The sequence below is a fragment of the Mustela erminea genome, chromosome 13 (genome assembly GCF_009829155.1).
Source record: "Mustela erminea isolate mMusErm1 chromosome 13, mMusErm1.Pri, whole genome shotgun sequence".
NCBI classification, from domain to species: domain Eukaryota; kingdom Metazoa; phylum Chordata; class Mammalia; order Carnivora; family Mustelidae; genus Mustela; species Mustela erminea.
Genome location: NC_045626.1, coordinates 83,157,359 through 83,179,516, shown reverse-complemented (window position 1 = coordinate 83,179,516; position 22,158 = coordinate 83,157,359). Strand labels below are relative to the sequence as shown.

General features: G+C 47.2%; 1 protein-coding gene across 8 annotated transcripts in view; it reads right to left on the bottom strand.

Moving 5' to 3' along the window:
• Positions 1-22,158, bottom strand: part of HECTD4 (HECT domain E3 ubiquitin protein ligase 4) — a 184,566-nt gene that overhangs the window by 27,021 nt on the left and 135,387 nt on the right. For all 8 annotated transcript variants that reach the window (XM_032310376.1, XM_032310377.1, XM_032310381.1 and 5 more), the window contains 14 exons: positions 19,335-19,496; positions 19,073-19,221; positions 18,725-18,804; positions 16,546-16,709; positions 15,668-15,905; positions 14,754-14,890; positions 14,211-14,337; positions 10,797-10,934; positions 9,160-9,296; positions 6,489-6,649; positions 2,411-2,592; positions 1,010-1,215; positions 578-708; positions 79-284 (listed from right to left, as the gene is read on the bottom strand). In XM_032310376.1, coding sequence (XP_032166267.1) covers positions 79-284; positions 578-708; positions 1,010-1,215; positions 2,411-2,592; positions 6,489-6,649; positions 9,160-9,296; positions 10,797-10,934; positions 14,211-14,337; positions 14,754-14,890; positions 15,668-15,905; positions 16,546-16,709; positions 18,725-18,804; positions 19,073-19,221; positions 19,335-19,496 — 2,218 coding nt within the window. The remainder of the gene's footprint in view (positions 1-78; positions 285-577; positions 709-1,009; positions 1,216-2,410; positions 2,593-6,488; positions 6,650-9,159; positions 9,297-10,796; positions 10,935-14,210; positions 14,338-14,753; positions 14,891-15,667; positions 15,906-16,545; positions 16,710-18,724; positions 18,805-19,072; positions 19,222-19,334; positions 19,497-22,158) is intronic.

Sequence of the window (22,158 nt, the reverse complement as noted above, 5' to 3'; positions counted from 1 at the left end):
TCCTTTCTATCTCCAGAAAGAAGGAAAGCCAAAAATAACTTCACAGTGTTCTTACCAAGCGCTAACTCAGAGACATACCCAGCTTGATGTGGACCTTGTCTGTGGAGAGGATCACCGAAGGGTACTGGTTGGCGGTAGGCGGCGGCGTGAGGCCGGTGTTGGCCGGAGACGCATCCCGTGGGTAACAGACGGCCTCAATCAGGTTTAGCTGGCCGTTCCGCTTGACTTTGTGGCCAAGCCCGTACACGAGCACCCGTGCCCACGGCGCCTTGTACAAGGAGGAGCTGCGGAGCAAGCGGGGAGGGCAGGAGGGTCAGCAGGGTCCAGCCGCTCACGCGGGGGGAGATGGAGGGTAAGAAGTGGGCCTTTCTGAGTCCTTCCCCCCACATCCTAGAAGGTCGTTCTTTATAAAGATGAATTTCCCAAACACAGAAATATGGGAAGAACTATAGGCTATTTTCAAATATGATGCACGTTAACTAACAAGTAAAAACAACTCAAGCTTGTCCTCCTCTGTCAGTTTCACCAGACTCCAGTTTTCTCTCCCATCAGCTCTCCTGGAGAAGGGGCAACTTACTCTTTGCGGAATCCAGACTGACTTTCTTTGCAAGACACGACGACAAAAGCCGCCCCAGGGAAATTAACATCCATGTTGACTTTGGACTCCGAAATCGGAAACTCCTCAGAGGGGAACTGCTCCGGCGCTGTCTGCAGAGAAATTTAACAAGGAAAGCCACAGGCTACACACAGGAGAGCACTTCATCCCAATTCCCAGGCAAAGGACAGAGCCAATGCATACGCAGTCACAGGATCCCAGGGACAAGAAAGCCGTCCGGGAGGGAGGCCACTATGGATGGGACAAGACGGGAAAGCCACGAGGAAAAGGAGACTGGTTCAGCGGGGCTTAGGGGGCTTGGGGAAGAGTGTGTGTCATTTAGAGCAAGCCAGTAAGACTTCTAATTAAAAGTTATAGGCCCGGTGCAGGGACATGAGAGCTTTAGTCGTCTACCTGCAGGAAGGAGCAGATCTGTTTCGTCAGCTCCAGCAGGCTCTCCTCGCCCTGGTGCAGGGTCCGGGTGATGGCCACGTGGAGCCACTCTCTCACTGTCTGCGAGCTGCCCTGGTAGAAGAGGTCTGTGGCCGAGCAGTTCTGGGAGTGGACGCAATGCTGCAGAGACTGTGCCAGGAGGATGGAGCTGGAGCTGATGGTGCCATCTGTGGCCAGGAAAGAAAACCTGAGTTCGTCAGGACCACAGACGCCAATGGCGGGCAGACGTGGGTGAGAGCGAGCAGCCTGCCCAGAAAACCAGGATGGGGCAACTCGGACAGAGCGTCTCGGAGGAGACATTACTGATCAGATCCTGCAGGCTGGCAGGTTGGGGGCTGGGGTTCACATCAGCGGTCTAAATTTTTCCTTTCTTTTAAGCAACAAAACTGTTCCTAAAATCAAATCTGAAGTGGCGGCCTCAGGTCTATGAAACAGAAATGGAACTGCTCGGATGCAGGGGTTCCCAGAGCCTGATCTACTCGTGTGCCCAGGCCCCTCCCGAGCTGCCCCGAGGAGCTGCTAGGGAGTGTGGAAAGCCAGTGTGAGGTCATTACGGCAAAGCTTCTTCTACAAACGCTTTAAAGCTGTCCAGATGTTTTGGAGCCTCTAAGTTCTTGGGGGTGAGCCAGGGGACCCCAGCACACTCACGCTCACTGGGACCTCCACAGCTGGCAGATGCCCGCTGGGCCTTGAGGGCCGTCTGCCCTCTCACCTTGTCCTCCTGTCTTAGTTGCTGGGAGGCCAAGGGGAGGCTGAGGTGCTGGGGGAAGACAGAGGCGCCCCTTGGTCTTGGGCTGGGCTAAGCAGGTTCGTTGCTTGGCATTCACCAGAAGCCTCGCCAAGGGCCCCAATGTTAGGAGATACACACAGCCTGGCCCACCGAAACAGCTCCACCGGAAGTCACAATGAACCAATAAGGCCGGCTGTGGAGGAGCTTGGTAAAAGGTACATTCTCAGGTGGTGCCTGTTAGCGCAGCAGGTAGCGCGTCAGTCTCATAAAAGGTACATTTTCCTTTCTGAGCAAGGCCTGTGACAATGACTGTGGCCACAGGACAGTGACAGGACTTCCTAAGTGATGCTTAAATTTCCCTTGATCCACAACTTGGTCGGGATGCTCAGTGAGTGCTTAGCAGGTCAAGGACTAAACAGGTCACGTAGCATACTTCCATTTTTTAAAGCGAGCAAGTGCTGCCCAGATCATCGCGACTCTTTAGGGCCATTTATCTACACCAGCTGAAGGCCTGTGTCACCTGGAGAGCGAGTCCCTCACCCCCAGTCTCCTGCCTGGGGCTGGGCTGGCGCTTAGGGCCGCCCCACGCCGCCGAGCTGTTGTCACTAGGCCGGCCAGAAGCCAAGGCTCACCTGGGAGGGGAGGGGCCAGGAGCTGATTGGACAGCAGCTGCAGGTGCTCCAGGGTGATGTCCCGGATGGCGGGGATGTGGAAGAGGCGGGTGAACAAGTGCGGCAGCTTCGGGGCGAAGATGTTGAGCAGGGCCACGCGGCAGTACAGCCGGGCCAGCGCCGCCTCGCACCGCAGCAGCTCTCTGCGGGGGAAAGCGGGGGACGCGCTAAGCGCTGGGGCTCGGGCCGGGCCACAGGCCTCTCTTCCGGCCCTGGAATCTGCACGCCAACCTAGTCATTTCCGTCTTAAATAAAAAGTCATGTTTAAATATGTTTGGATTTTCTCTACTCAGAAACCACTGTGGAAAAACAGAGAATCCACACAAAACTTCTACGTGTATGTTCACACGAGCATTACTTGGGAGTGGCCCAAACTGGAAACAGCACAACGTCCATCAAGCGAGGAAAGGTAAATGCACACACTGGAACATTGATCAGCAGTAAGGACGAAGTGCCAGAACCTGCTACACCATGGATCAACTTGAAGACATTGTGCCAAGAAAGAGGCCAGACACGAAGGGCCCCACAATACGTGGTTCCATCCACACAGGCCGTCCAGAATCAAGCAAATCCATAGAAACGGGACAAAACTGAACTAGAGGAGAGAAGGGGCACAGGTTTCTCCTTTATGGGATGAAAATGTTTTAAAAGTGATTGTGGTGAAGACAGTACATATCTGTGTATATATACTAAACACCCCCGACTCGTATGCTTTAAATGGGTGAGCTACACGGTCTGGAAACCACAGCTCACTAAAGTGCATATAAAACATTCACCGAACACTTTGTACGATGAATTTCTGAAGTAATTAGCATTCACCTTGAATAATAGCTCATTAGTGACTAAACGGGTCTCATTTAGAATTGCATCTCCTGGCACCTGGGTGGCTCAGTGGGTTAAAGCCTCTGACTCAGGCTCAGGTCATGATCCCAGGGTCCTGGAATTGAGGCCCTATCAGGCTCTCTGTTCAGCGGGGAGCCTGTTCCCCACCCCCCTGCCTGCCTCTCTTCCTACATGTGATCTCTGTCTAATAAATAAATAAAATCTTTAAAAAAAAAAAAAAAGAACTGCATCTTTTGGTAAATGATCTAATCCCAAGCATAGGAGAGGCTCCCTGTATTTCTTCAACTAATCATCATTATTAAAAATTCTCCTGGCATTAGCAAAGGAAACAGTCAACAAAACCAAAAGACAACTGACAGAATGGGAGAAGATATTCACAAACGACAGATACAGGGCTAGTATCCAAAATCTATAAAGAACTTATCAAACTCAACACCCAAAGAACAAGTAATCCAATCAAGAAATGGGCAGAGGTCATGAACAGACATTTCTGCAAAGAAGACCTCTAAATGGCCAACACACACGTGAAAAAGTGCTCAACACCACTGAACATCAGGGAAATACAAATCAAAAGCACAGTGAGATACCACCTCACACCAGTCGGAATGGCTAAAATTAACAAGTCAGGAAATGACAGATGCTGGCAAGGCTGCGGAGAAAGGGGAACTCTTTCTGTTGGAGGGAATGCAAGCTGGTGCAGCTGCTCTGAAAAACTACATGGAGGTTCCTCAGAAAGTCGAAAATAGAGCTACCCTATGACCCAGCAATGGCACTACTAGGTATTTACCCTAAAGATACAAATGTAGTGATCCGAAGGGGGCACCTGCACCCCAATGTTTACAGCAGTGATGTCCATGATAGCCAAACTATGGAAAGAACCTAGATGTCCAACTACAGATGAATGGATAAGAAAGATGTGGTATACATACACAGTGGAATATTATGCAGCCATCAAAAGAAACGAAATCTTGCCATTTGCAACGGTGTGGATGGAACTAGAGGGTATTATGCTGAGTGAGATAGGTCAATCAGAGAAGGACAATTATCATATGATCTCTCTGATATGAGGAATCTTGAGAGGCAGGGTGGGTGGGTCGTGGAGGGTGGGGAGGGGAAAAAAATGAAACAAGATGGATCAGGAGGGAGACAAACCGTAAGAAACTCTTAATCTTGCGAAACAAACTGAGGGTTGCTGGGGGGAGGGAGAGGGTGGTGGGGTTATGGACATTGGGGGAGGGTATGTGCTATGGTGAGTGCTGTGAATTGTTTAAGACTGATGATTCGCAGACCTGTACCCCTGGGGCAAATAATACATTATATGTTAATATAAAAAAATTCTCCTGGTATTAAGCACTTAACTAAAAAGGCAAGTTAGAAGCAGCCCTATTGTCTCTAAAAAGTCTAGGTTTAAAACCCACTTGGACCCATCAGGGCTCACCCTGTAGTGCCTACTGATCTGAATTAAATGTAACGCTGGTCTGCCCTAACTCAGATCTGGGCGTAACGGTAACTAAAGAAGCCACATAAGACCTGGTGAGTTTGTACAGTCGTGAAGACAAACACAGCTGAGATGCTGCATTTAGGTGGTTTCTTTCTCCTCTCCACCAGCCTGGAATATTCTTACGCCGGGCTTGAAAACAAACCACCTCTACCTGCCTGTCTCCTCCCTCCGCGGAGGTCTGTTTGCGGGTACACGGGCACCGCTCAGAGGGGTCGGGCCAGCAACACAGAGGAGGTCGGAATAAAAGCCCTCACTGACTCCCTGCAGCTTCGTCCTCAGATTTCGGGGCCGCAGCTGGGGTGAGACTATTTCAGGCCTGCCCAGTAGTCCCTGCTCCGTCCCTGCAGACTGTTAATGCCTCTGAGGCTACTGCTGAACCGTCTGCTCTAAGTCCTCTCCCAGCCACGTGAGCGCCTTAGGAAGAGCACACTGCTGAGGGTATCTGTACTGTGGTGAGAAATCCAGCCACTTTCTTGATCAAACAAACCTGTGGGGTGGACTTCTTAGTTCTCCTGACACCGAGATCACCACCATAATCCCAAGAATAAATGTCCTACATCGACAGCCTGATTGTAACTTTACCAAGTGCTTTCTTGCCTTCTCGCTCAGCTGCTAATCAAAGGTCATTAAGTTACATCTATCAGAGCCATTTGCTAAAAATACAACTCGCTTATGAAATAAAGCTTTAAAAACTTTTAGGACTATCGTATTGATATTCAAGCCTGTATGTTCTGGGATCCCTTTCAACAGATACTTTGAGTCTACAACTTGAGCCAGCATCCCGGTCAGACAATGAGAGGCTCTGGCGAAGAATGAGACAGAGTCTCTGCTTTAGGGAACCTCCGTCTAGGAGGAAGAAACACAACACAGTGAATAAAGTAAACCAAACTCGCACAAACTTGCAGGCAAGAACATCAGGTCCTAGAGAGGAAGTGAGATGTGGCGCTAGGACAACACGTGGCTTCATGCTTATGTTAGCCGGGGAGGCAAAGCCCTCTCTGGAAAGGCAACATAGTGAGATCTGAATGACAAGAATGAGACAGGCACGCAAAGTTCAGGGTAAAGGGAAGAGCAGGCGCAGAGACCCCACGGAGGACACGAGCACTGTGTGTGAGAGACGCGAAAAGGCCAGCACCGCTGACAGAGTACATGGAGAAGCAGAGACTTGGGGGCCCAGGCAGGGCTTTCACGAGTCAGGTTAATGGTCTGAATTCTACTCCAAGGGAAATGGAAAGCCACGGCAGGTGTGGATTAGAGGAGAGAGACAATCCACGGAGGGCAGGCACGTGCTTCCTTAGAGACCTCCTCCCAGTGCTAGGCACAAAGCACACACTCAGGAGTAAACACTTTGTTTGCTCAATGGAGAGATGAGCCGGCTGCTCCCACCAGGCCTGGACATCCTCTTTGTTACCTCTTCTGGACTGGCTTTACTCTTTACAGCTCTTCCACTCTCTTCTGGATCTCCAGCCCTCCCCTCCCCCCTGCAGCTCACAGCAGAGAGCCTGTGGCAGAGGTGGGGTGACACCAGATCGCACATTTCTTCCCAACCCCTGCCATTTTGCTGTTACTTTACTAGCTTCCATCTCTCTAACTCTCAGCTTTGAAGGAAAAGCTTGTCAATGACAAGTGGTACATGTGGTAGAGACATAATAAGCGCACTTCTGTGATCCACTAGAAAGAAGGGCTCAGTCTTACCTGTGAATCTGAAGGTTGGTATTGTCCAGCGTGACCAGCCCATTGGTGGCCGTCCTTCGGTAGCCTGCTGGGGGCCTCTCCAGCATATCAATAGGGTACCAGTACCGGACCAGCACGCCTTCACTTCGGAGGTACGTTTCTACCTGCACTAACTCATTTACCTACAACAGTTAAAGAAACGGTCTATTTGACTTTTTGGGCACTGACTTTTCCCCCTCAAGTTTTAAAATATGTATGTATATATATCAAAGTTTCACGGTAATAAATGTCAGTTTCACATCATTGAATCTCTAAGAGGTCAAAGACATCTGGTTAATATTAACAGTGTGTTTAGTGTTTTCATACTGGTTTTCAAATTTTAACTGGTATGTAATCATGAATTAGAAATTTAAGACAGGGGCGCCTGGGTGGCTCGGTTGGTTAAGTATCAGAATCTAGTTTTGGCTCAGGGCCTGTTCTCAGGGTTGCAGTAAGGAGTCCTGTATTGGGCTCCTTGATCGGCATGGAGCCTGCTTAAGATTTTCTCTCTCCCTCTGGTCTTCCCCCAACTCTAATAAAAATTAAAAAAAAAAAATTAAAGACAACAGGGCTATATTTCAGTCACAATTCAGTGCATATTGTTTTATGTTCACTGTTTTTATGCTGACAACTCTGTAAAAGCATGGAGTGCCTGGGTGGCTTGGACAGGTTGGGCATCTAACTCTTGATTTTGGTTTGGGTCATGATCTCAGGATAGAGGGACTGAGCTCCATGTTGGGCTCTGTGCTTAGTGGGGAGTCTGCTTCTCTTTCTCTCCTTCTGCTCCGCACCACACCCCCCGCTCATGCTGTCAAATACATAAAACTTTGAAAAAATAATAATTTTGGAAAAGCAGGAAATCTGATAGCTCTATTTTATTGCAGGAAAGTAAAAAAAAGTAAACTCATGCATATAGGCTTTGGATTTAAATATGAACGTAATTTTTGTTACAGATTATTATTAATACCTAAAAGAATCAAACTATTTGAGAAATAACAGAATTATTTTAATAAATTTTCTATTTTTCTAATTTATACTTGCACATATTTCCACTGCTGAGAAACACGGTCAGTTATATACTTTCTGATAACCAGGATCAGAAGTTTATATCAGAAGGCAGTGGGAAATTAATAGTATTACTAATAGAATTTTCTATTTAAATGTTCACCTTAGTAAGCCACCAGTCAATAACCTCTCTTAAAAACTTAATGATTCAGGGCGCTTGGGTGGCTCAGTTGGTTAAGCAACTGCCTTCGGCTCAGGTCATGATTCTGAAGTCCTGGGATCGAGTCCCACATCGGGCTCCCAGCTCCAAGGGGAGTCTGCTTCTCCCTCTGACCTACTCCCCTCTCATGCTCTCTCACTCTCTCTCAAATAAATAAATAAAATCTTTAAAAAAAAAATTCAATGATTCAAGGGGCACCTGGGAGGCTCAGTCATTTGAATGTCCAACTCTTGGTTTCAGCTCAGGTCATGATCTCAGGGTTTAGCTTGAGCTCCACGTCAGGCTCTGTGCTCAGCAAGTAGTCTGCTTGAGATTCTCTCCCTCCTCCCTTGGCCCCTCCCTACTGCTCCCATGCGTGCACTGTCTCTCTCAAATACATTGAAATCTTTAAAAAAATTAATGATTCATAATTAAGTTTGGGTGAAACAGAGTCAGTAAAAATGTAAAGCTTTCCATTTCACACCATTAATGGTACCTACATGACCTGTTGCTCTATCTCTGTCTGGACAGATTCTAGTTTATCTATGGGGCAACAGATCCTTTTTCATCAGAGACTTTTAGGCTTGATCTATGTATAGGTTCATCAGCTTTTCTCATCCGAAACTTCTCACATGCCAGCACGTGCATGAGACCTTAGGATCGTGGAGTCATCACATTCACAAAGGACGCTATTTTTAAAAGAAAGCTTTGGATTTGTCCAGATGCATTTTCTGTTCCTTTTTTCCCACCTATAACAACCCCACCCCCAACCGGAGAACCCCATGGGTTTAACACACTCGTGCTGCATACTGGAAAACCGAGGCTGGGAGAACCAGCAAGATGATGTGATCAAAATCATAAAACTATTTCTTTTACTTGTGTCTGTAAAGGTCATGCCAACCATCCATTTATCAAGGACCACGGGAGAATGTTCCTGGGACTTGGGTAGGAAGAATGGAGGGATGGCCTGAACACACTGACAAAATGGCGGCAGAGGCAGCGTGGTCTGAAGGGGGCCGCCAGCGCAGCATTAAGAGCTTATCATCACCTATCATCAGCCCTGATCTGGCCCACAAGAAAACCTCAGGAAAGCCTTTTGGTGTGAGCAGTTAGCTCACTTTCTTCATCCCTAATCTGAAGAATAATCCATCTGCATGATTGGGTTTTTTAAAAAGATTTATTTTTTTAATTTGAAAGAGAGCAAATGAGTGAGAGCAAACATGAGCACGGGGGGGGGGGAGGGGCAGAGGGAAAGAGACAAGCAGACTCCCCCCGCTGAGCAGGGAGCCCAGTGCTGGGTTTGATCCTAGGACCCTAAGATCATGACCCGAGCCGAAAGCAAACATTTAACCCAACTGAGCCACCCAGGTGTCCCTGTATGATCGCTTTTTAAGGCACAGGGAAACTGAGCATGAATGTCTCAGTGTATATAAAAGACTGTTTACTCACTGAATCAACATCTAAGACAACTCCATGAAGCCCAAAGGTTTTCAGCATCCCCCGGATGGCGAATTTTGGCAGAGCAGTTCCCACAGTACTGCTGGCTACGTTGTTGCTGTCGGGAGAGCGGGTTACTACCGTGAGGCCTGAGGAGGACAGAAGGAGAAGTTTTTTCAGAAGCAAGTACCATTATTAAATTGGGACCCTATATTTTAGAGCCTAAAATAGCTCTACAGCATCTAACAATACCTCAGTTTAGTTGTAACTAAAAAAGGTACAAAGGTCAGTCTTGAAGATCGTATAACAAAACATTGTGAGAACTCTCATAATAAAAACCAAATAAGCCAACTAAAAAAATTGACAAAGGATTCGAATAAACATTTCTCCAAAGAAAAATGAAGATACTCATGAAAAGATGTTCCATGTCATTAGTCATTAGGGACACAAGCCCAAGCCACAATAAGACCCCCCTTCACACCCATTGGGATGACTACAATCTAACCAACAGAGAGGAGTAAGTGTTGGCGAGGATATGGACAAAATGGAAGCTGTATACATTTCCAGTGGGAATGTAAAATGGTGCACTTTGGAAAATCGTCCGGCAGTTCCTCAAAAAGTTCAACTTGCGATAGGACCCAGCAATCCCACTCCTACATATCTACCCCAGAGAAAGGAAAACACACATTCACAGCTGCATTACTCATAACAGCCTGAAGTTAGAAACAACCCAAGTGTCCACCATCTGATCAGTGAATTAAAAAATGGGGTACCACCCGCACACTGGAGTATTATCTCACCATAAAAAGGAACAAAGTACTAACACATGCTACAACATGTGTGTACCTTGAAAGACTGCGCTGTATGAAAGAGGCCAGACCCAAAGACCCCATGTTGTAGGATTCCATTCATAGGAAATGCCTGGAAGAGGCAAGTCCATAGGGACAAAAAGTAAATTAATGGGGCTCAAGGAAAGGAGAAATGGTGTGGGTACAGGAGCTCTTTTTGGAGGATGAAAATATTCTGGAATTAGAGGCAATGGTTTGGCGGTTATACAACCTTGTGAATCTACTAAAAACTGAGTTGTATCCTTTAAGAGGGTAGATTTTATGGTATGCAAATTATCTAAAAAAGAAAAAGAGAATGAAAATAAATATTTCTGCTTCTGTTCCTGATGTTCTCATATCGTTGTGAAGGTCTGATAATGAGTGGTTTCCAGTTTTCTTGTGCTTTTCCATAATTTCATTTCCTCAAAAAATGCAATAGATTTTTAATCAAAAGAATAAACATGTTCTATTAAAATTCTAAAAAAGCAGTGCAACCACACATTCGTGGTTCTAACTCAGTAGCCCTGACCTAAGCTAGAAGGCCTATCTGGACCCCTCGCCACCCATGCCCCGTTTCTCCCTCTGCCCCAGTACCCCGTCTCACTCTGTGGGTGCCAGTGAGCTCACACAGGAATGTACAGGCGGCCACGGAGGCCACACAAGCTTTAGGGCCTCACAGAAAAGAGGCTGTGAGAGGTCCTGTCATTCCACAAAAGGAGAGTCACCCCAGGCGAGCTCGAGCTGCTCTGCTCACACTCAAAGTGAACACCCAACCCCTCATTCCACGAAGCTTCACAGATGAAGTAGGAGGGAAAACAGAACCTTTTCGAACTTTGTCAATTGTGAACTTGTTCGCTTCGTCTTTAATGTCTTCAATGGTGGGGAGATACAGGTCTCTTGGGATACCGCCGTTCTCCTCGTAGAGAAATTCAACCGTCTGTCGGGCAATGTCCACCATACCTAAAAAAATATGACTGCACTGGTAACTCTCCGAAGAGTACACGGTCTTCGGATCAACCATAACACTGACTCATACTGAGAATGACAAGTTAAGAGAATCCTTCAAACACCGTCCACAGAAGTACAGAGCCTTTTGGGGAAGGTAATTATGGGGGTCTAGCAACTTTCAAACACTCGATGCCCTACTTGTTGGAACCCTTCAAATTTCTCCTCAGAAACACAAGCATGTGTGTGTAAAGGTCCACAAGCAGTCCCTGAAGCACCGCTCAGAAATCCCCAAATGGAGATGAGGAAAATATTCAGCAATACAGAATGGTTAAAAATCACGGGATATTATTATGCAGTCATTTCATTTCCCAAGTAGAGGGCAAACAGAGGGTAACAAGTGAGGGAAGGTTTGCTTCTTACTTTGCACGTTTTTGTACTATGTGATTTTTACAGCCATCGCATGTTGCTTAAGACAGACAGAGCTCCACCAGCTTCTCCTACCCAGCACTGGAACTGGCTGTGTTCTTCCTTCCCAAGGGAGAACACATCGTTACGTTCACCAGCAGCAACCACTATCAATTAATAAATGCAGCCAACACATGTCCCTGAAGAGACGGCCCTGCGGGGCACACGGGGCGGTGAGGTACAACGTCTCCACCTGCCAGCGCGGCCGTAGCTCCCACGCTGCATGGGTTCAGACACGGGGGCGGCCACAGGCGCTGCCACGCAGGCTGATGGCCTGCACGCCCGTCTCCTAGTCCTTTACATGCTGGCCTTGCTGGAGGGAAAAGGCACAGCTATTCTGAGAGCACACTTTGGAAGGAGGAGGCTGCAATTAGAGAAGGATGCCGGGAGAAAGAACCGTCAGAGAGAACAGAGGTGTGGCCGGATATTGGAAGATGATGGAAAAATCATCTTTGCAACATTTTCCAAAGGAACGGGGGACAGAACAAATCCTCTGCTGTCGACCCAGCAGGAATCCAGGAACACGGGAAGGATGCTGAGTTCAACCATGCTCAGGACAGGGGTGGGGTCAGTAACCTTCCTCGGGGACTGGACAACAGGAGGCTGCTCTACCTCACGGAGGTGGCCCTTTGGGGACCACGAGCCATCCCCCAGCCTCCTTTCCACCTCTGCCACGGCTACAATGAAGATTATATTCAAAAGGTAAATGTTTTAGGTTTAAATTAATTTGGTTCACATGACTAGTCACAGCACACAGACGGATTCCTAGAGAATGCCTTGGCAAGAGGCCACATTAAGGGCTGGAGGCCCGTCTGGGGGACTCATCGGTCCCCGTCTGGTCCAGGGCCACTTTTGGATGATCAGATTTTCTGCTGCGCTGTCTATACCTTCCCCTAACCACAATGGGAGCGGAAAAAGAGGAGGCACCCTTGGCCACAGATGCTGAGGATGGCTCTGGCACCAAAGGGGAAAAGAGAAGAAATCCTAATATAAGCAGAACCTGTATCAAAATAAAGGCAAAGCAACCAACGATCACATACAGGGGCTTTCCACCTGCACACTGTAAATTCTCTCCCCTCTTTCTTACTCTCTCCAAAGCGGTAAGAAGCAGCAGCCCCCCTGAAAACAGTGCTTTATGGTTCTCAGTGGAAGCCAGATGTCAGCCCGTCTGCTCGTGATCTCCACTCAAATAGCAGGTTGTCAGAGAAGCCACGCGAGATTGGCCCGGCCAAGCTACACACGTGCCGGACCCTGATCTACCACACAGCCCCGACCACAGGTCACCTGCCATGGCCCACTGGGTGTTTCCCTCGCCGGGGGCCCGTCACTCAGGAGGCCGGCTGACTGCAGGGACAGGTAAGTGGGATGAACGGTTGGCTCAACACATGCCACCGCATCAAAGGCCTCCTGCCGCTGAAGCCTGCGCTGCGTGGGTGCCTGGAGGCGGGAGGCAGTGCACCTGCCGTTGCATTAAGTTAGAGTCGTTACAACCCGAGAGAAGGTCTGTTCTGCCCTCCAACAAAGCCCACGAGGGCACTTCCTCTCAGATGCTGAAAACAGATGGGGAAGAGCAAACTCTCTCTGGGATCTACTACATTGAATTGTGTTGCTCCTTTGCTTACCACCTCCCAGTGGCTTCCCATCTTGCAGAGAATAAAATCCAAAGTCCTCACGCGCCCAACGCTTTTCCCTGCCCCCTGCCTCGTGCACTCCCACCAAGAGTCTTCCTAATGTCGTTCCCTCTGTCTCAAACTCAAGAGTAGAGAAGATTTACTACTTATCTGCCCCAGAACTGGGTTGGCAGCTGAACCCGGGCTCTGACAAGAGCAGGAAGCAATCCCGCCATGTCACGGGAGGTGTGGCTATGCCCACAGGTTAAGTTTAAACAAGATCATTTCACTGTCATAGGCCTCAGCTTCGGGGATAGAAAGCATGAAAGTAAATAAGTAAAAATCAAACTATACATTTACACAAGCTGCTTCAGTCCTAGTGCCAACATGGGAGAAAAGTAATCACTGGATATCTGGGACTTGGCATATTAATTGGCTAAAAAATGAAGGTCTAGTGGGGACTTTCCTTTTTATTTGGTCCTAAGCTCAGGACAAGCTCAAAGAGGAGCAAGGCTGCTGACATAGGACAAAAATGAGAAACTTCTCACACATCCCTGAGGCCCCACGTTTGGGAGAAAAAAGCAGGTGCTTCACAAGATGAGAAAAATCCTCAAAACAGAAATTAGCTACCTGCACTCAAGACTCACGAATAGTCCACTGTCTGGAAGTCAAACTTCGCATTATTCTTTGCTAGAAAAACTATGCTCATGGAAAAAAAAATACCACCATCATTACCACAGTGACATCTAGAACCATATTAACTGAACACTTACTCTGTGCCAGGCACTGTTCCTAGGAGCTTTACCTGTGTTAAAGCAGTTATTTCTCATATCCATAAAGGTGGTCACCATCACTGATTTCCATGTTAAAGGGGAGGAAAGCCCAGCATGCTTCAGTAACTGTCCCAAGGTCAGACAGACAGCAAATAGCATAGCTGTTTGAGAGCCCAAATTATTAACCCCCAGGCCATCCAACTTTCCAGCACAACCATTTCAGCAGCCCATCAACCCAAACATGGAGTTAAGCTGACAGGCAAAGGAAAGGCTGGCAATGGAAGCCGAAGAGCACAGAGCTCAGGAAAGGCCAGGTAGAGGACAAGGTTAGGTGTGGCCTGACGTTAGATGAGCCCCTCTTTCCTGATTTATGACTAAGTTTCATCTAAGCACAGCTCAAGTCATGATGTAGCTCACAAGGAAAGCGCAAAGCACCAGACCTAGTTGTAAAGCACCCTTGATCTGGTCCAGGCCGGACTTCCGCTCTGCCTCATTGCGGAAGCGTCTTCGGATGGTAGGGAACACCTTGGTCTCCCAGGCTTTCACCAGTAGGGCATAGTGGTCCTCCTAGAAGAGAAGGCAGAGGCATGAACAGAGAAGCACCTCGTGTGGGCGTCAGCCCTTCCCCGACCTACACATCCCACCTACTCCAAGGCCAGCAGCAGAATCACACCTTCAGATGCCAGCACAGCCCCGACTGTGGCGAGCCCTCTGAAGCCCAGTAAGCCCTCCACACCGACCCAGTGCTGAATCACTAGCAGGGTACTCCATTTCTCCCACACCCAGATCAGTACTGGGCCTAAGAGCTTAGCAGGTACTGCTACTGATATGTGGTTTCAAAGATGAATGTTCCAGAGCTACCGTTCAAACTCAGGGACATAACTGGAAATGTTCCCACTCCAGCCTTGCACCCTCAGATCAAAGTCATTCCTGGAGGCTCATCCGGTCACCAGGGAGCAGCGCGAGCGCCGGGGGCCTTGTACCTGGGGAACATCGTCATCATCCTCATCATCACTTTCGTCGTCTGCGATGGGAGGTGGGTGGGGGTCTGGGCCCGAGGTGATGAAATTCTCATAACTGAGTTCGACTTTATAATGACAGGAGGTGTCACTGTCATATTCTGCAACAGAGCACAGTGACAGTGAATTCGAGGCAAGAGCAGGCCAGAAAGATCATGAACTTCTCTCCCCCTTAGACAAACCCAAATCTCCTCATTTGTGAGAAAGACTCCTAGCACTTGAAGGGATTTTGAAGGAGCCATGGAGTAACTAATTGTGTGTCATGATCCTGATTCCGAAAATTGTTTCTATGAATAGAACTCATGCAATTCACAGAAAAATTTGGAAAGTTCTTCATCAGGAGAAAGAAGTCAACAGAATCATAAAACAGTCTGCAAAACCAAGCCAGTTATAGTCTGCACACATCTTTAGATCAGGAAGCCTGGTTTTATTTGACTATGAAATTTGCCAAATAATTAGGAGAGCTTTTTCATTGTGCACTAACACCTACCACCTAGATTCCACAATTAGTATTTTATCAGTCTTTGATGACCTCAGTTTTTTTTTAATGACCTCAGTTTTAAAACAACTTAAATAATTAATATTTTAAAAATAGAGGCAGCCACAAAATTCTGGGGCTTTTAGCCATCTTATAAAAAGTGGATAGTCTTTCCGGCTTGCATTTCCATGTGGCGATGCTCTGGCGGCACTGAGGAGTGGCAGGCGTCCTGGATGTGGGAAAATGTACCTTCTAGGCAGCGAAAGTACAGTGACCCCATCTCCTGTTCCCCGTTTTCTTTCACCGGGCCCAAGAGAGCGAGCCCAGGTTGGCTGGGTTATGAATCAGCAGCGCCTGCATTCCCAGGAAGCAGTGGGGGCCCCGGGAGGCAGCGACTTACGCTGCTGAGCAGTGGCCACAGCGGCAATGCGGCACGGCGGCCCGTGAGTGCCCGGGTCGGACGCAATACTGGTGCCGGCGTCGTTGTCGCTATCAGATGCCATGGCGAAGGGCAGGGCCTCAAAGTTAGCGCTGATCTCCTCGGCCAGATCGGTGCACAGGTCGGCGGCGTTGCGGTGGGCCTGCCCTTCAGCATAGGCGAATGGACGGGAGCCAAAGTTAGCTCGAGTCTTGGTGTTCTGGGAAGGAGAGCAAATAGAGGATTTGAAAGGGGTTAGGTTTGTTTAGTTATTTAACACTCCAAGAAGAATGTCACTCAACATCAAACCAGAGGAAGGGCCCCAGCTCTGGGACAGCATATGGAACGAGACAGCGGGGTCCGTGTAACTGCGTGCCCTGGGGCTGAGACGGAGCCCTGCACAGGTCACTGCCTCCCCCCACCCCCACGTCACTCTCCCAACCCTATGCTATTCAGACGGTGACCGTCCCTGTCCCCAACACTGTTCCTTCCTGCCTGATGCTGCCGCACAAGCTGCTCCTTTCACCGGGGACATGTTTCTCCTCTGATTTTGCCAAGTTAAGGCCAGTTAAGCCAGACCTGGCTCAAGCATTGCTTCTTCAAGGTAGTGGGGACATGGTCAGATTGGCTTCCATAAAGCCTATGATCTGCAATCATACCATGATGGTTAATTTCACTCAGTTTGGCCACAGGATGCCAGACTAAACATTACTATGGGGTGTATCTGCGAGGGTGCCTCCGGATGAGATGAGCATTTGAGTGTGGGTTCAGTAGAGTACAGATCGCCCTCCCCAGCGTGGTTGAACACCACCCAAATTCCTAAGGAGAACTCGTTTTCTTTCCCAGTAAGATTAACCTGCCTTTTTCTGAATGTGAACCACAGGCCACATCCCACCAGAGACGTCTTCGAGATACGGGGACAGGCGCTGCCCACAGTATGTGAAGTACACCCGGCCCTTGGCTGGCTGCCCCGGAGGAGGGGGGGTCCCCTCGGTTCTCTCCCAGCCAATTCCTGCCACGTCACCTACAGCAGAGAACGGGAAGGAGACATCTTGTTTTCCCTTCCACTGATAATTAACCCACTGAGCCACCCAGGCGCCCCATTCCCTTCCACTGATAATTAAAGAAACTTCCAAACTGCAACCAGCATGGTGAGGCCACATATCGGCTATCTTTATTTATGCCACTAATTACATCTGAAAAAGGTCTGAAGTTATGTATTGCACTTGAGTAAATACAAAGCAACATAACTGAAGTAATTTTAAAAAGAGAATGCAAACTATTCACAAGAAAATGCCCAGTGTCTAAGTTACACATTAAATGTAGCCTTTATCTTCCTGGCAGCCAAGACAAAAAGGGAAAACATCGGGAAGCATTTTTTTTTAAATAGAGAAACAGAAGTTTTCCCCTTTTGACACATGGAAAATTACTTATGGCACAAAGATAAAAAGGTACTATTTTCTCGGCAAGTTTGTGGAAGATTTAGAAATGGTCTTAATACTTATAAAACCCAACACACAGTGTAAGCTAGAGGTACATGGTTAAGTCCCTTTCTGTCCCACCCGCTACTTATATGTTTAAGGCATTTTTGTGGGAAGCGAAGACAAGCCAAGGTGCTTTCGGATGAGGAACTGAACAGGATAGAGCTCAGAAGACCAGAGGAGCACGACCAGTACATCGGCGCTCCCGCGCTGGCTGCTCCAGGCACGCTGCTCGCACGCGGGGACATATGATTAGTCTCTCTTCACCAAGTGAACTCTTCACCAAGTGCATGGAGTTCTACGATTCTGCTTTTGATTACAGTCTCCTATACTCCACATACCACTAGGATGGGCTTCCCAAAGCCTGGGGACTTATCACCGTTTCCCGTGGCATCTCCAGGGCCCAGAGAAGCACCCGGCACATGGGAGATGCCCAGCAAGTATGTACTGATACACGGACATCAGGAGTGTTGGCACAGAGGCTAAGATGCTGCTGTAAAAAGTGAGTTCTTGATTCCTACCCAGACACATTTCTCTAGGAAGAGGGTGGCATGTTTGCCTAAGGTCCTGTGCAAAACTTTCTCAAACAGTAAACTGTGACTGTTTTGTGCTGGAAACATTTAAGTGCTCAGCTGAAATGTCCCAGTTTTGCTCCAGAAAATGCGAGAGCAGTAACTGCCGGGAAATTATCTCTAAGTCATAACTTGACCACTGCACTCCCTGGAAGGTGTAATTTAACAAGCAGCTCCCTAAGTGAAGCGATGGCAAAATCACCCCCAGCCAGCTATGTAAGGTGACCTGATGGATCAAGTGACTTATTATTCCCCATGTGAGCAGCCCAGACCATCTACCACGTAGGACAAGTTCAGCTTCCTCAGAAACGATGTGAGAATGTACTGTCTGAAACTACGTAGCCAACACGTCTGGGGGCTTCTAATGGCAAGAGGACAATGCCTACACTTTGCTCCTCTACTAGAGCAGGAAGGACCAATCCCAGTTCATCCATACAGAGAAAGATACTTATTTGGAGGCTAAAAAGAAGAGGGAGGAGGGTTTTTATTGTTGTTTTAACTGAATCAACGGTCTACGTGACTCAAACTTCTGGGCAGATGTGTCGAAGCAGGACAAGATGTTTAGGCCCCCAAGAACAAAGTGTACGGCACGTTAGCTATGGGTAACGCATTCTGCAAGTTCCTCAGGGCTGGTGATAAACTTTTTTTTTTTTTTAACCTATTTATCTGCTCATCAGTGAAAAGCTGACAAAAGGCTCAACTTCAAAGAGAAGCAAAAATCTCAGGTTTTTCTAAGGTTGCAGGAACGGAAGCACATGGGACTCCTACCTTACCAAATGGAGGTTCTTATACTGGCCTCTGGAAAGGAACGGTTTGGTGTAAACTAGCCGACGGCAATGACAAGTACCCGGCTTTCACTAAAAGACAAATTGCCCATTTCCCGTTGCCAAGTTTCTTTACTTTTAACCCATTTAGACAAAATCTGGGAACAACAGAAATACACAGGGTGTTTCAAAAAAAAAAAAAAAAGCTCCCGCCACACTCACCAGGAGACAGAGTCACGTCCAAGCGCACGCTCTTCCACTGTAATAAACTGGAACCATTGTAGTGCACGGCTCGGCCATTGCTAGGAAATCGAGCAAAGCAAAGTCAAAGCCAAGGCTGACTGGCCAATACAGAGGCAGTTAAGTAGTGAACAGGCTCAGGGGCTTCAGAAGCACAAGAGTAATGACCAGAGCAACCCTAAGAGCTATTCTCTTTGCCTCAACTTGAATATATTTCCAACTGGTATTTTATATAGTTTTGGAGGTTGAGACTATAATATTATTTTAGTATTAAAGCACCCACAACCACTTTTTTTTTTTTTTTTAGCAACAGCAATAGTAGCCACTTACTTATGGAAAAGACAAGTGCCCACTGGATTAGTCCAAGCCCCATCTCGTTTCTCTGCTTCTGTAGCGAAGCCAAAGGAAACGATTGGTCCCGTGTCGTCATCAGTATCTCCATAGGAAACAATTTCGATTTCCCAGTAAAAAGATGGGGCCTGAGGAAACACCAGAAGTGGGCAGGCAATCAGAGGGCTCCAGCTGGGCCCTTGAAACTCGCTCTTTCTTTCAAAGATGAAGGAAATAGGCAAGAGATCGTGTGCTTTCTCACCTGAACGGGCAGTGGTGAGGTGGCATAGATAAATGTGCCCCGGGGCAGACCACCCCCAGCGCTGGGGTCAGCCAGGAAGGTGACGGAAGTAAGGTGTGATGAGAACATGCAGGCTCGGACGGGCGGGAACACTCGTGAGGGGCTCCAAGTGATCTCTCTGGGCTACAATGGGGGGAAAATGCCTCATTCAGTACGACTGCAAACACAAATTCCCTTAACTTCTCAAAGAAGAAAAATTTTTATCTAGTGGTATTATAATATAGGTTCACCTTTTAAGAATAGACCCTGTTTTTACAAAGGAAACTGTATTTGAAAAAAGGCAGTCTAGGGGCACTTGGGTGGCTCAGTTGGTTAAGCATTTGCCTTTGGCTCAGGTCATGATCCCCGAGTCCTGGGATTGGGCCCCGTGTCAGGCTCTTTGCTCAGCAGAGAGCCTACTTCTACCTCTCCCACTCCCCCTGTCTGTGTTCCCTCTCTCACCATCTCTCTCTCTCTGTTAAATAAATAAATAAAATCCTTAAAAAAAAAAAAAAGAAAGAAAGAAACTGGAGATGATGCAGATAGGCAACAAGAAAAGCCCGAGTGGGGAAACTGAGGCACAAGGGTACACTGGACTATTAAGTTTCTACTGATTGACACGGAAAGGCAGTTATCATCTATGGAGGCAGAAAAACTAGATGCAAAACAGCGTGAACAGCAGAGATTCGTTGTCATGCAAAAAATACAGGGATCCATCATGCCGTAACCCTGACAACGCTAAATGGAGATGTTGACGTTTCAGGCGACATTTTGCAACATTGTTGGTGCAACCATCACCACTATCAAATTTTAGAGTGTTTTTGTCCCTCCTAAGTCCCTACCTGTTAGCAGTCACTCCTCATTCCCCGCATCCCTGCCCTGCAAGTCTCTGGCAAGGACCCATCTGCCTTCTGTCTCTAGATCTGTCTGTTCTGGACATTTCAAATAGATGAGAACCCATAATACACAGTCTTTTGTACCTGGCTTCTTTCACTCTGTAATTTCAGGGTTTATTCATATTGTGGCACAGATCACTACTTCATCACTTTTTTTTTTTTTTTTTACTTCTTAACTTTTTTTTTGCATTTTTCTGCATACTTTTTAAAATTTTTAAATTTCTTTTCAGCGTAACAGTATTCATTGTTTTTGCACCACACCCAGTGCTCCATGCAATCTGTGCCATCTCTAATGCCCACCACCTGGTACCCCAACCCCCCATCCCCTGCCCCTTCAAAACCCTCAGATTGTTTCTCGGAGTCCATAGTCTCTCATGGTTCACCTCCCCTTCCAATTTCCCTCAACTCCCTTCTCTCCATCTCCCCTTGTCCTCCATGCTATTTGTTATGCTCCACAAATAAATGAAACCATGTGATAATTGATTCTCTCTGCTTGACTTATTTCACTCAGCATAATCTCTTCCAGTCCCATCCATGTTGCTACAAAAGTTGGGTATTCATCCTTTCTGATGGAGGCATAAAACTCCATAGTGTATATGGACCACATCTTCCTTATCCATTCGTCTGTTGAAGGGCATCTTGGTTCTTTCCACAGTTTGGTAACCGTGGTCCTTGCTGCTATAAACACTGGGGTACAGATGGCCTTTCTTTTCACTACATCTGTATCTTTGGGGTAAATACCCAGTAATGCAATTGCAGGGTCATACGGAAGCTCTATTTTTAATTTCTTGAGGAACCTCCACACTGTTTTCCAAAGTGGCTGAACCAACTTGCATTCCCACCAACAGTGTAAGAGGGTTCCCCTTTCTCCACATCCTCTCCAACACATGTTGTTTCCTGTCTTGCTAATTTTGGCCATTCTAACTGGTGTAAGGTGGTATCTCAATGTGGTTTTAATTTGAATCTCCCTGATGGCTAGTGATGATGAACATTTTTTCATGTGTCTGATAGCCATTCGTAGGTCTTCATTGGAGAAGTGTCTGTTCATATCTTCTGCCAATTTTTTGATATGATTATCTGCTTTGTGTGTGTTGAGTTTCAGGAGTTCTTTATAGATCCTGGATATCAACCTTTTGTCTGTACTGTCATTTGCAAATATCTTCTCCCATTCTGTGGGTTGCCTCTTTGTTTTGTTGACTGTTTCCTTTGCTGTGCAGACGCTTTTGATCTTGATGAAGTCCCAAAAGTTCATTTTCGCTTTTGTTTCCTTTGCCTTTGGAGACATTTCTTGAAAGAAGTTGCTGTGGCTTATACTTCCTCACTTTTTAAAGCTGAATAACATCCCATTTTATGGAGATATGCACTCATTTGATGCATCTATTCATCAGGGAGGTAAACATCTTGGTTGTTTCCACTTTGGGGCTATTACAAATAAGCTGCTAAGAACATCTACCGAGATGCCAATTCGGAACACTTTGCCACTTTTGCTTTCTAATCAACTCTCAATCTCTATGTATACTTTTATCATTATAACTTATATTATATGGACTATATATCTAAAATTTTCTTTTTTTTAAAAGATTTTCTTTAATTGACAGAAGACACAGTGAGAGAGGGAACACAAGCAGGGGGAATGGGAGAGGGAGAAGCAGGCTTCCCTGCCGAGCAGAGAGCCCGATATGGGGCTCCATCCCAGGACCCTGGGATCATGACCAGAGCCGAAGGCAGACACCCAACGACTAAGCCACCCAGGCACCCCTAGATCTAAAATTTTCTAAGTTTTTTCTGTTACTGATAATGTGAGAAATTATTTACAAATTAATGAGTTCTGCTCCTTTGCTGTGATCTTTCATTACTCAGAATGTCAAATCGATGTGCCCGGACATTCAGAGACGATAGCGCATCAGCAC